Source organism: Phasianus colchicus, chromosome 3 (genome assembly GCF_987193195.1).
Source record: "Phasianus colchicus chromosome 3, bPhaCol1.hap1.1, whole genome shotgun sequence".
In the NCBI taxonomy this organism is placed as follows: Eukaryota; Metazoa; Chordata; class Aves; order Galliformes; family Phasianidae; genus Phasianus; species Phasianus colchicus.
This window is the reverse complement of record NC_143438.1, coordinates 91,108,766-91,122,388: the sequence shown is the minus strand read 5'-3', so window position 1 is coordinate 91,122,388 and position 13,623 is coordinate 91,108,766. Positions and strand designations below refer to the sequence as shown.

The window sequence follows — 13,623 nt, the reverse complement described above, 5'->3', positions numbered from 1 at the left end:
AAGAGGAAACAGTTTCAAACTAAAAGAGGGGAGATTTAGATTGAACATAAGGAAAAAGTACTTTATAATAGTGGTGGTGAAGCATTGGAAGAGGTTGCCTACAGAGGTCCCCATCTTTGGAGACGTTCAAGGTCAGGCTGGACAGGGCTCTGAGCATCCTGATGTAGATGTTCCTGTTCACTACAGGTGAGTTGGACTAGATGACCTTCAAGGGTACCTTCCAACTCAAAAGATTCCATGATTCATTCTTCTGTAGCATGACTGACCAATATGGTATTCATTTACAAATTAATATCCCTGGGCCTTAAGATTTTCTTAATTATGACAACCACACTCCTCTTCCTGAAATCTTCACGTAAGAGACATGCAAATTCAGGAATTAGAACAGCTATCTGTAAGATTTCCTGGCCATGCATATCAGAAACGTAGAGGCTGGAATAGACTTCTACAGTTCATCTGGTTCAACTGCCCTACTCAAGTAGGGCCACCTAGAGGAGGTACTGTATGTACCAGAATACATTTATTATTCATGTTCTAAGCAGGACCACCTTCTCATGTTTCCTCACAAAACAGAGATATACAGAACACCTAGGAAGTAAGACAAATTAAGAGTATTCTCAATGACAGGGGAAGCATCTTAACTGCAACCATATGCTCTCATAATAAAAATACTATATCCACTGACCTGAAGATATTAACAATTAACTGCAAAGTCATCTGCTGAACTTCTGTGTTCAGTTTCTGCTGCCAAGCCCTTCTGCGCATCTGAAGTTCACCAAGATCTGTGGTGGCACGAAGATGACACAGCTCTAAATCATAGTGCAGTTGAAGACTCTCCGCTCTACAGAGAGAAGAAAAGTATCAAGTTGCATCCAAACACAGCATCTTGATATTTGTTAGGGAGTCACTTAGACTTAATATTACGTAATACAAAAAAAAAAAATAATTTTTTTTTTGTATCTTAAATCATGGTGGATCCTCTTTCCACGCCCTATGATAAACACAGCTTCAACATCTTTTCACCTTTTTTTGAAGGTTTCTGCTGCTTGCGCTGGAACGTCTGGAATTTCAGGCTCCTCTTCAACCATTCTTGAATGTGAAATATTCCCGTCATCAATATTAATTAGAATTAAATCTTCAGCTTCCTTTTAAGAAACAAAAGTGAAATTATGGAAAATATATTGCTATTTCTCCTTAATCTAACTCAGGCAATGAATTATTTCAGCCAGAAGATAAATCAGAAAAAGATTACATTTTTTCCCCAAACTAGAAGACCACACAGATACCTAAACTTACAAGATACATGTCATTAACTTTGTAGACACTGATCTTAGTTCACAAACATTCGGTAAGTAATATGCTCTTTATGTAGCATTAAATTAATACTGATTGTTAAAGCCAAACCTTTATAAAGTACACACATGAAGATAAGTACAAAACCACACCTATGTATGGAAAGAAGTTCTACAAAAGCTTTGTATGTTCAGCATTTATTCCCGTATTTACTATGTGGTGTGTCAGAAGAGTCTCAAACACTGAAACACATGCTAATGCACACGAAGTTATATGGAGTTATAAGTCCAGACAGATCCATCAGTTTGCAATTTTTAACAGTCTTAAAGAAATGACTATAATACAGTATCTATAAGCACACAAAAATCTTTCAAATGATATCTGAGTGTGCTCTCTAATCTGAAGGTATTTCTGACAGTGATCTTATCTGTTAAAATGAATTGTTATTAAAAAGGTTTAACACTTTGATCTAAATTGGACTTAACTAGACATAAGGGTTACAGTTTGGCTTATAACCAGATGGTTTAAAACAATACAAACTTTCACAAATTTTTCCACATTAGGTCTTCTGTGAGTATTCAAAACAGATGCAACACACTCAAAAAAGAATATTCTCATTAGCCCAGCACTATGATGCTGAGCCTTTCTTAAATCCTTTGGGGCAACCAAGATTATTATTACTCACTGAAAGAGACTTACTTAAATAAGAGCCTGAAAGATGAGGACAAAAACAAATCTTCAGAATAACTGAGAAATTGTATTCTTTATATTGCTATTTTTTATTAATTACTCAACCCCATCATAAGGAACAGCAGCACTACTAGAACATTTTCAAGTACATGCTCACCTCTTAACCTGGAATAGGCATCTAACTCACCCCACACAAATCTTTAAGCAAAAAAAAAAAAATCTCACTGATCTGAAGGGAAACTGTTTATACACAAACAGTACATAGGTGGAATTTTTCCTCAATTGAAAACAGAACTCCCAGAAATCATGTGTTTATTACTCTTCAAAGAAATGAAAGGTAAGGGGTATAAGAAGGAGCCTCATTACTCTCAGTTTCTTCATTTCTTATATCTAATTAAAAAACATTCCAATCTGCATCTGAAAGAAGCAAGCAAATAAATGCATAGAAACTGAGCAGCAAGAATGGTAGCAATGGTATCAGTAAAAAAAAACAAAAACAAAAACGTACTGTGCTAACTTCTTCAAAATGATCAGCATGGCATCCCATAAGAAAAGATGTTGGAGCCATGACAAAATCCAGCATATGACGAGACAGAAGAGGCACAAAGGTGTGTTGCCACTGAAGGGGATGAAGGTATAACATAAAGCACTCAGCCACAAGTGTCAGCAGGGCCCAGTCAGAAGAGAAGAACACCATTTTCCGCTCAGTCAAAATACAGGTCATAATCTGAAAAGAACAAAAAGATAAATGTTTGTGAAGAGTTATACTCAGAACATACAATACATACACAAATATTTCATCTGCTTCCAAAACAGCTTCAATAGTTACCTTATATCATTTTAAATTGAAATAACATACACTTAGGAATCTATACTAAGAAGAGACAAAAACACTGACAGTGGATGTCAGCAAGAGTTGTGCCACAAATGTCAATGAAGATAAGGCTTAGCTGAAACATGTGGGTTATCTCACAAAGGTAAAACAAACTCCATGCTCAAGAACGGGCATTCCTGAATTCTTGGGTTTGTGATGTTCTTTGGGTAACTAAAACATCTTGTTTCCTTTTAAAACCCCAAATTTCCACTACAGCCAATCTCAAATACATTTGAAAGTGTTAACTGGGTTTACCTGCAGCACCTGCTCTGGCTTGAAGCACAGCAATGGAAGATGAAGATCCAAGTCAATAACTGGACTGTCCGGATCCTCTTGTGAAGGAATAATTATTTGAAGTGGTTTCATATTAAATACCTGTTGTAACAGATGTTTTCCATTTCTTAGTGAAAGTGTTTCCACACCACATTTAATTCAGAATTTTATTTCCAATTACAAAACATTAAAATCAACTGACTGCAAGACTACAGGTATTAGCACACTGAAGAAAATGGAAATAGAAATAACGGAAAACATGAAAGGGCATAGCACCTAGTTTGAAAGACTGAAATTAACTTTGTCTCCTGTCATAACTGCAAGATCTTCAGCCAATAAAACTTGAAAAGAATTATTTTAACAGACTTTTAAAACCTTACTTGTTCTAATTTCAATAAGATAATGCAATCTATATTTGCAGAAACACTTCGGATTTCCCAGGTGTAGATAAAATTCATATAGGAAATAGGAAAAGTATGAACAAAAGTACTGAGCATGAACTGAAATGAAGATGACAAAAACAAAACAAACCAAGCAATATCTTTCCATGTTTCAGATATTCCTGTTCAAATGTCAGGGGGGTGAACACTGAATGTGCTGCATCTCTGAGCTCTTGGCAGCTAATTTAGCCAATCTTTCAGCTATGCTATTTGTTTCTGCTTTAACCCCTCATCCCTGGGTCAAGGAAATCAGCTAAGGAGAAGCATACAGATGAAGCATGCCTCCTTAGAACTATTTCAGCTATGTGAAAGACAACATGCTGAAACCATCAACTCAGTTGACATCCAGCTTGACTTGAAGGGTTGTAAAGAAATACAACCCAGGCATCTTAGCTTCTACACAGAATACAAACATTTATGTGAGTTTCTCTTCTCAGCTAGGTCTTTTCCATGCAGTAGCAAATCCACCCTAACCATAACATTTAATTCACTACATACTGCTCTGCTTCCCCAGAGCTACTTGGACAAGATAGAAACAAGTCCAGAACGATATGTGTTGTCCTAGCAACTTATTTCTTTACTCTCACTTTTTTTCCACAGGGGCTGCACTACTTCTTAGTCACACAGCTGCACCTCAATCCAACACGCAATCAAGATGACAGCCATGATGACATATGCATCAGGCACAAGACAGGGAACTCCCACACTCTGGTCAAGTGATACAGTTACATAAGTTATTCGTGTTCAAGCATGTGTATTTAGTGAGATGGCAGTGGCATATTGTAGAAGCAAAAGGTAAACTTCCTTTCATATACAGCAGGTGCAGACTGGAGCTTCCAGCTGCTTTTAGCTGAGATTATATGGGCTGACTGTCAGCAAACCAGAAGTTGGATTATGCTGTACCCAGATGTACCCACGGCATCATCTCATATAGTAACTAGTTGGGATGAACCTAATCTTTCCATGCAAAGTATTAAAAGTTAAACAGTATGACTAACAAACACGGCAGTACTCCAGCCTGCATCCTGGTCACATATTTCTTGTACTTATAATGCACAGCCTTAATTTCAGAGCATGGGTATTGACATCAATTATATCCCAGCAGGTGAAATCTCTGATCTGATACTAAAGAACTTTCTCCAGTTTATACAAGAGCAACATCCTAGAGCTTTTTTATGTCATGTTAAAATAATGATGAAATTCAGCATCAGTAATTACCAAATGCAGTGGTCCTGGTGGTGGGCTGGGTATTAAAAATAATTTTGCTGCAAATTCTTTTATGTGATCATCAACATCTAAATCCTTGAAAGATCGCAGTTGCACTAGTAAGCTGGAATGAAATGATAGACAATTATTTTTAAAGAATAACACACGAACAGGAAAGAAACTTTTCTGCTGGTAACCTAAAGCTAAAAAACACTATTAGCAGCAATGTAGTTATCATACCAAATTATTTTCTTCTAATTTACCACATACTTCAATAGTTCCATTTAATTTTAATGATGCTGTACATCAGAAGTTTTTTTTGTTGTCGATGATGGTGCTTTTTGTTTTCTTTCATAAAATAATGCTACGTCATATACCAGAGCTAGCACATTTTGTCTCACGATGGCAGAAGAAACCTAAAGGTGAGATGTAGCTATATTAAGTGGCCTACACAGACTGCTTCAAAAACAGTTGCAGCACAGTGCCTTGATGGTCTTCTCATCCCAAGCATCAACTCTGGAAAGGAACACAGTGTCAAAGGAATAGAGAAGTTGTAGATAAAAAAAAAAGAGAAATAAAGACACAGGCTAAACTGCAGAGGAATCTGAAACAAGAGTCATATTTAGCATAAGGTCTAATGCCTGCTTGGACACTGCTAACTGTTACCAGTCCTAAACACAAAAAGAATAAACACAGCTGTGCAAACCTGTCAAACACCTGTTTTAGAACTGTGGTACCTCAGCTGTTCCAAGGCTACAAAGATCATGCCATTTGTATCATGTGCCAATCAACTCATGAATGCTTAAACAAGATACTAAGACCACAAACCAGAATGTCCAACAGAATTAATGAAATATAATGACTAGAAACTAAAAACCTAAAATGTAAGCCTGCAGAACTTTACGTACAAAAATTAGGAACTTCATGTGGTTATATTCTCCAGAGGTTTTATTCTGCTACTTTACTGGTTTCTTGTAGAAGAATACTTGTTCTTGAGCAAGAAAGTCTACAAAGCAACTGAATAAATCAGGTGATATATTAGAAATATATTATACTAGATATATTAGAAATTTTATTTGTACATGGAATTACGATTCTAGAATAAAAACATTCTGTCCTGTATTACTGAGCTTTTTGTTGTATTAGCATAGTATTAAATAAATTCACGTTTGGAAACAGTCCTGGTCTCATCAGCTACTGCAGGATGTGGAGGAGGGGAAATTAAAATTTCTCGAAGAAAATCAGGGAGTAGAATCATTTTGAAAAATTACACTGTAATACTTCAGCTGTTTATTATTATTATTTGAGATGAAAAGTAAGCATTTACTGAATGTGTTGATGCAATAACAGAATCAACCTGATCTGGTGATGAGAAGGAGGAGAAGTACAGAAGGGATAGTAGGAGTTTCCTAATCAGTACACTGTGCTCACTAATGCAATGTAATAGCAGCTGACAGCTCTGCTACTGCAAACATCTGCTGAAATAAATGAGGTAATCTCTGAAACATTAAAGAGAGAGCTAAGGAGTTTATGAACCTTCCATTACCTCTATTAACTGCCTTCAAACAGATATTTCATCTAACAAGTACACATAAGAATAGGCCCTTTGTACTGCCTCAGTGCTGTGAGCAATTTGTACACTGCTCTCAAGGCAGCTGAAAGGACCAATACATAGGTTGGAAGATTTACTATTTGAATGGAGTCTATTCATCCATCCAAGACAGGAGCTCATCCAGGAGATTACTGGTAGGGATGTTTCATTTTACACATAGAGAAACAGACTGTGGTAAAAAACAGATTGTGCAAAGTACTCAAACCTCTCCATTTAAAAACAAACCTTTTCAAATATCACACAATAATGCAATGACTGCAGTGTTGTGAAGCCACCTCGATGCATATCTGCATGCTTTAGGAAGAGGCGCAGAGTCCATTTTAACTGCTTTAGATTTGGAATTACTGCATTCTAGTAACATAAAACTAGCTGTAAAATTAATTAAACAGAATGCAAAGATCATCACTATGATGAAAGCAAGTTCATCTTGCAGTTCAAAGCACTTACATGGATCTAATGTTTGACACTGACTTTGAATCTGAGACCAACCTCTGTTCTTAGTTGTTATTTCTACAATACTTGGCCATATGAAAAAGGTTAGAAGCCCAAGTTTTATCTAAGAATGTTTACAATGATAAAACACTTCTGAGGACTCTTCTACTTGAAAGCAAGTATCACCCCACCTATGTGCAACCCTTTGCACTGCATGTCACGGAAACCACCATTTGTACACAGGAGAATTCTGGTGAAAAATAAAATCTTCATAGAATCATAGAATGGCCTGGGTTGAAAAGGACCACAATGATCATCTGGTTTCAACCTCCGTGCTACATGCAGGGTCGCCAACCACCAGACCAGGCTGCCCAGAGTCACATCCAGCCTGGCCTTGAATGCCTCCAGGGATGGGATGTTACCACTCTCTGTGTGAAAAACGTCCTCCTAATATCTCACCTAAACCTCCCCTGTCTCAGTTTAAAACCATTCCCCCTTGTCCTATCACTATCCACCCTCATAAACAGCCGTTCCCTCTCCTGTTTATACGCTCACTTCAAGTACTGGAAGGCCACAATAAGGTCTCCCCAGAGCCTTCTCTTCTTTAAGCTAAACAACCCCAGAATCTTTTGCTATAACAGGATCCAGAACAGATGCTACTTCAATATCAGGCCTTCATCAACAATAGCAAATAGTATTTTTCCACTAGTTATTACCAGGACAAGGACAAGTTACATACTAGAAATGATGGCTTAAGGTCCACCAGAAATCACTTTCATATCCCCAGACTGGTAGAACAAAAAAAAAAAAAGAAGCATCCTGCAAAACAACACTGAAGCATAACAAGGACATTCTTCTAATCTGCTATTATTACTTGTTAAATATATAAGGCACCACGACTTGACAACATTTGCTCAATGAAAACATTAAATTGAATATTTAACCTATAGGCCACCTGATTGCACTTAAGGCACCTGAAATGAAAATAACTTCATTTCTGGTTTACAGGAAAAGAGTGACAATGTTTTGAAATGTCACAAAAACCTGAAACAACTCCAGCTGTACAGAGAACTATGCTCAAAATGTATCACTGAGGTCTTGTTTGCTGTAATTGCTTATATTCATAACAGCCACACATCCCAGCAACTGTTTTATTCCTGATGCTGGAAAAAACAAAGATCATAATACAAAGTAATAATAATAATAATGATGTTATCTCTCCACTCCTTCCTCTCCACCCACTGAAGCACACAAGAGGTATTTGACAAGAGCAAAAAAAATAAAAGAAAAACAACAGAATACTCTGAATTTGTCTATCAAATGGAATCAAATTTGTCTATCAAATGGAATCAAGCAAGTAGTGATTACAAGCTTAAAAAATAAAATTTTAAAAAGTTCCAAAAGAATATGTCATGGAAACATAAGCAGTTGAATTTCCAGTCCAGCAGGAAAAATCAGCACTTAACACAGCTTCATCACTTCCCCTCGCCTTCCAGCTCCACACAATAGTATCTTACAGCCAGATGCCCCAGCAATATGAAAGGAGAGATGTGCAACTGAATGACAAATCTCTGTTACAAGACCAGGACTTCACATAGTTTTATTAACCTGTGGAATTTCCATATAATTATTCACATATTTATTAATCAATTAAAGCTTAAGTGGTAGGTTAAGGATGAATTTGAACTCCCTCTAAAAAGCAATACAGCTTAAAGGATAAAACTATCTAAAGCTAGCCTAGAGGCTAATGCTTTAAGTAGGTGCAGAAATCTATTACATATGATTAAGGCAGAAATGTTTAATCACAGTGTTTAATATATCCAGCCAGAGGCAGGAGCTTGCACTTCTGAAGAGCTGACTCTACCTGCAAGTTTTTTTCTGCGTGTGCAGAGACTCCACCTGAAAGCTGGCTCCTGTCTGCTCTGAACAAATACAAGAGACCCAGAACTATTTCTGCAACCTCTGGAATTTTCCATGGTTTTCCTGAATATTTTCCCACTTCTCCTTTAGTGGACTATTTAGAAATCCATTCACATTGACTGCTTCTCCCAGCTCAGAAGTATCTCACTTCAGAGAACAAATGACTCATTCATGAATTTACTATATAAACTACTGGAAAAGCTGAATCTATGCTATTTCCCTGGCAGCCGAAAGCTAATGTGTACTATGCCTCTATAAAGGTTGAGTTCACAGAATATTATAAGAACAAAACACTTTAAATATTATAAAAGCTAGATAAATGGGAAAGCATCACACCTCAGGTACACAGCTGTAACAGTTACACAGATGACCATTTACTTGAGATCTGAAAGTAGAAAAAGACAGCAATGAATCAGCTCCAGCAGCACCAACAGCTGGTGCAACTTCAATGGAAGGAGTGGAAAAAGTGACACAGGCAGGAAAGTAGAAAGGCAAAGAAAGGCTTCCTTCCTACTTTAGTGATCATCCCAATTTTGTACTGCCCTCTGAAGACCCAGCAAGTTTGCTGATGACACCAAGCTGAGTGTATCGGTTGATACGGTGGAAGGAAGAGATGCCATTAAGAGGGACTCAACAGGCTTGAAAGGTTCTAGGTGAACCTAGAAGTTCAACACGGCAAAGTGCAAGGTTTGCACTTGGGCTGGAGGAATCCAGGGCATCCCTACAGACTGGAAGGAGCGGTCCTTGAGAGCAGCCCTGTGGAGAAGGACCTGGGGGTCCTGATGGATGAAAAACTTAACATGAGCCAGAAGTGTGCCCTTGCAGCTCGGAAAACAAATGGTATCCTGGGCTCCATCAGAAGAGGGATGGCCAGTAGGGACAGGGAGGTGATTGTCCCTATCTAATCTGCTCTTGTGAGGCCCCATCTGGAGTACTGTGTCCAGGTCTGGAGCCCCCAGTACAAGAAAGACAGAGAGCTGTTGGAGAGGGTCCAGAGGAGGGCCACAAAGATGATCAGGGGACTGGAGCATTTCCCCTGCAACGACAGGCTGAGGGAGCTGGGCTTGTTCAGCCTGGAGGAAAGAAGGCTGAGGGGTGACCTCAATGCAGCCTTCCAGTACTTAAAGGGAGCCTACAAACACAAGGGGAACCGACTCTTTGAAAGGGTGGATAACGGCAGGACAAGGGGAAATGGTTTTAAGTTGACGGAGGGGACATTTAGGTTGGACGTCAGGGGGAAATTCTTTACAGAGAGAGTGGTGAGGTGCTGGAACAGGCTGCCCAGAGAGGTTGTGGATGCCCCGTCCCTGGAGGTGTTCAAGGCCAGGTTGGATGGGATGCTGGGCAGCCTGGTCTAATATTAATTAAATGGGGAGATTAGTGGCCCTGCATGTGGCAGGGGAGTTGGAAATTCATGGATTCATGATCCTTGAGGTCCCTTCCAACCCTGGCCATTCTGTGATACCCAATTTCCATCATCTCTAGGTCCCCCATCCATAATTAATACCTTTAGTTATGCTTTGAAAATGGCAGGATAGATCTAGCACAAACAAAGGTAGTGAGGTTATGACCTCAAAATAAGTTACTGAAAAAAGACAAACCTATAATTACTTACCTTGTAACCCATCAGCACTGCACAATATTTTACCACTTTCAACCTGTGATGTACTCTGTATGCTGCAATGTTGTCTCCTGATTCTATGACAGCCAAGTAAGCACTGTATTTCCTCACATAACTTGGATTATTTAGTTAAAAATAAATAAATACAGTGTCATAATTTATACCAGCATGACAGAATTCCTGTTTGTCTTCTTCTTACTATCCAAGTAACATTCACTTTACAGTTCTTCTCTTCCACTCCCCTACATCTCATAACTTAAAACTAGCAACTGTTTTAGTATTACACTAACTCATATATTAATACATTAAGACCTGCATAATTATTTCCAGTAGAGACAAACAGGATAGCAAGTCTTACCATGACAGACAATCCTTGAGGGCATTAAAATATGGATATCTGGATATAACACAAATAGCAAGCGGTACAAAACAGCCAGGCTTCTTCCCAGCCCGCACAGATTCCCACTGGGCCTGCCCATTGGAGGCAATACAGCCATCCTACAAAGAAACTACAGATTAATGTGTTTATGTTAATCAGGAATTTATGGCTGGCATTTTCTTAAGAACCCAAGAGAGTTGATACCCCAATTCCCTCAAATTTTAAAGGGATTTAGATGTCTCTCTCCCTTGAGCTCTTCAGAAAAATGTCAGCCTACAAGACTACAACATACATACTAAATGAATTTTAGTAGAGAAGATGTTAATAAAGAACAGAGAGTACACACACACAAAAAAACATGCCCAAGGGAAAAGCCTTCATTTAAATATTCAAAACTCCTAATTGAAATCATAACAGTTGCTTAGAAATTTACATTAGAACAGCATTGAATTAAATGACAACAGCATTATAAAATTTGATTTGTTCTGTATTCCTACTAACAAAAATTATCAGATAACTAATTTGAAATACACACCTGCCACTACTTTCAAAGCATTTATCTCTTAATATATTTCAATAAAAGCTTGAGTTAAATAACATACTTGCATTGGCTGATAGTACTGTGCAACAACACCATATGTTCTGTTACCACAGACATCTGTGAAGACCAGGAAGTGAATGTGGTCCTCTCTTGGTTCTGCAGTTATAAAAAGTCCTCCTGCAATAAGACAGAAACTTTTTTTTTTTAAAAAAAAAAGTCTATACACATAGATTTACAACTGCTTGAAAAATGATTACTGATAACAAATACTGCTCATTTCTACCCAATTTCAAGAGAATTGTCTCGTTTGATGTGTTTAGAATGCACATATTTCATTTTATTTAAGAGTTATTAGAAAGGTTGTAAGCCACACAGTACTGAAGGAGAAAAGATATTACATAGTTATTTTGCATTTTAAATGGCAAAATACAACAGATGAGTTTTGTTCACTTTTTTTTCCCCCCCTCCAAGATATTTGCAAGATCTGCAATTCCAATACACCTGTTAAAATTGTTGCAATTAAGCCTAGAGGAAATAGTCATAACTTCATGGATATCTTAATAGCCAATGAAAAATGAAGTGAAAAGTACTCAGTCGTTTAAGACAAACAAAAAAAAAAGTTAAAGAGGAAGCACATGTTCATTTAAACTAAGATTTACCAATAACAGAAAGGGATTTCTGGTTTCCCCCTCTTGGAACTGTTACAACAACCAGAACTGATGGATCTGTTCATACTGAACAGCCCTGCACGTAACAGCTGCTCTCAACACGGACTTGCTCACAAGCAGACACATTTATTTATTTATACTGTGAAATTCATCAATATAGTAAAGACACTTTTATAATGAATCATCAAATATTAAAACAGTTCTCATTTAGAAGTAGGAAGACTGCAGTACCTGGGAAGCACAGCTGTGGCAAACCAATGAGATCAATGTCCTTTGGAACTGTAATATCTTCAGTGCCAGGTGCTTTCTGATCCCCATTGAGAGTCTTGGCATTTTCCAACTTTGGTCTCTCTTTCTTTTTTCGGAAAGACCGGCGTTTACCTCTGTTGAAGTTGTTACCACTTGTGTTAGTCGAGTGAATATCATCTCTGCTGATAAATGGAGGCACAAATACAGAAAGAACTTCTGGATCCAGGGGAAGAAGACTTCTAGGTTTTCTTTGAGTGTCCTTTTAAAAAAAATAAAAAATAAAAAAATAAACTGACCCTCATCCCCCTCTTTTTTTTTTTTTTGTTTTGTTTTTGTTTTTTTTTTTTAATTTTTAGCTCTGTTTTCTCTCTGCTTCTAAAATTGTGGTTTCACAATACACTTTCCCTTGACAATTCATCTTTCATTTAGTTTCTTGATTTAAATAAGTTAATGCAAGGTAATGCAATAAAAATGACACAAGTCATTTTTAATTAGCAATAAATCATTCTTCATCATTCAAAACACACCTTACCAATAAACCCCTTTGTATAAGAAAAGGAAGAAATCCTAAGTAAGATATTTTCTCCTTCCAAGCATTCAGAATAAGCGTAAGCTGTATTTAAAATAAAAATTTGCTAACAGAAAACAGGCAGCAAGTGAAGAAAAGCAAACAAAAAAGTAGAGCTGAACTCCCTAAGTAAGTCTTTGCTCAATTTTAGGGAAAACCTGCGAGCACTTTTTGTATTCTTGACTATGTAACAGATACAAGTAGCTACATTTTCAATTACTTCATGGTAATTTTAATTCCTTCTGCAAGACCAAAACAGCAAGTGAAAGCTCTGTTCAGTGAACGGATATTTGGAAACAGGAAAGGCAAGCCTCACTGTGGTTGAGAAGCTGTTCCACATACAACTCATTGCCAACTGATAAATGAAGTACACGTGCAACTTCTAACTTTTACCCTCAGATATCATGCAGCAGTACCACTTATTTAAAATATTCCCTGAGTACCAATAATGACATCTTTCATTATTTTCCCCACTTTTTAAAATACTTATAAAGGCAAAGTTCTTTTGCTTCACTAAAGCAAATCTTCTTCCATCAAGGTTTTGGCTTATAGGTTTGAGCAGTTGAGTCCATGTCCTGGTTTCAGCTGAGGTATGGTTAATTTTCTTCCTCATGCTGTACAGTGCTGCTGTTTTAGTTATTGCTGAGCAATGTTTACACAGTGCCAAGGGCATCTCAGCTTCTCACACTGCTGTTCCAGCAAGGAGATAGAGTGCACAAAGAGTTGGGAGGGCACAGAACCAGGACAGGTGAGCAAGGCTGGCCAAAAGCATGTTGCATACCACATGGTGGCATGCTCAGCAGTAAAACCAAGGAGATTTGGACAGTGATGCAGCTGATGCTCAGGGAGTGGCTGGG

At 37.7% G+C, this 13,623-nt stretch overlaps 1 protein-coding gene across 1 annotated transcript in view; it reads right to left on the bottom strand.

Moving 5' to 3' along the window:
• The window catches only part of DENND3 (DENN domain containing 3), a 38,631-nt gene that overhangs the window by 20,735 nt on the left and 4,273 nt on the right, over positions 1 to 13,623 (bottom strand). Inside the window, exons 2-9 of the mRNA XM_031591277.2 lie at positions 12,181 to 12,457; positions 11,343 to 11,458; positions 10,720 to 10,859; positions 4,789 to 4,900; positions 3,113 to 3,232; positions 2,492 to 2,710; positions 1,024 to 1,145; positions 686 to 841 (exon numbers count right to left, since the gene is read on the bottom strand). Coding sequence (XP_031447137.2) covers positions 686 to 841; positions 1,024 to 1,145; positions 2,492 to 2,710; positions 3,113 to 3,232; positions 4,789 to 4,900; positions 10,720 to 10,859; positions 11,343 to 11,458; positions 12,181 to 12,457 — 1,262 coding nt within the window. The remainder of the gene's footprint in view (positions 1 to 685; positions 842 to 1,023; positions 1,146 to 2,491; positions 2,711 to 3,112; positions 3,233 to 4,788; positions 4,901 to 10,719; positions 10,860 to 11,342; positions 11,459 to 12,180; positions 12,458 to 13,623) is intronic.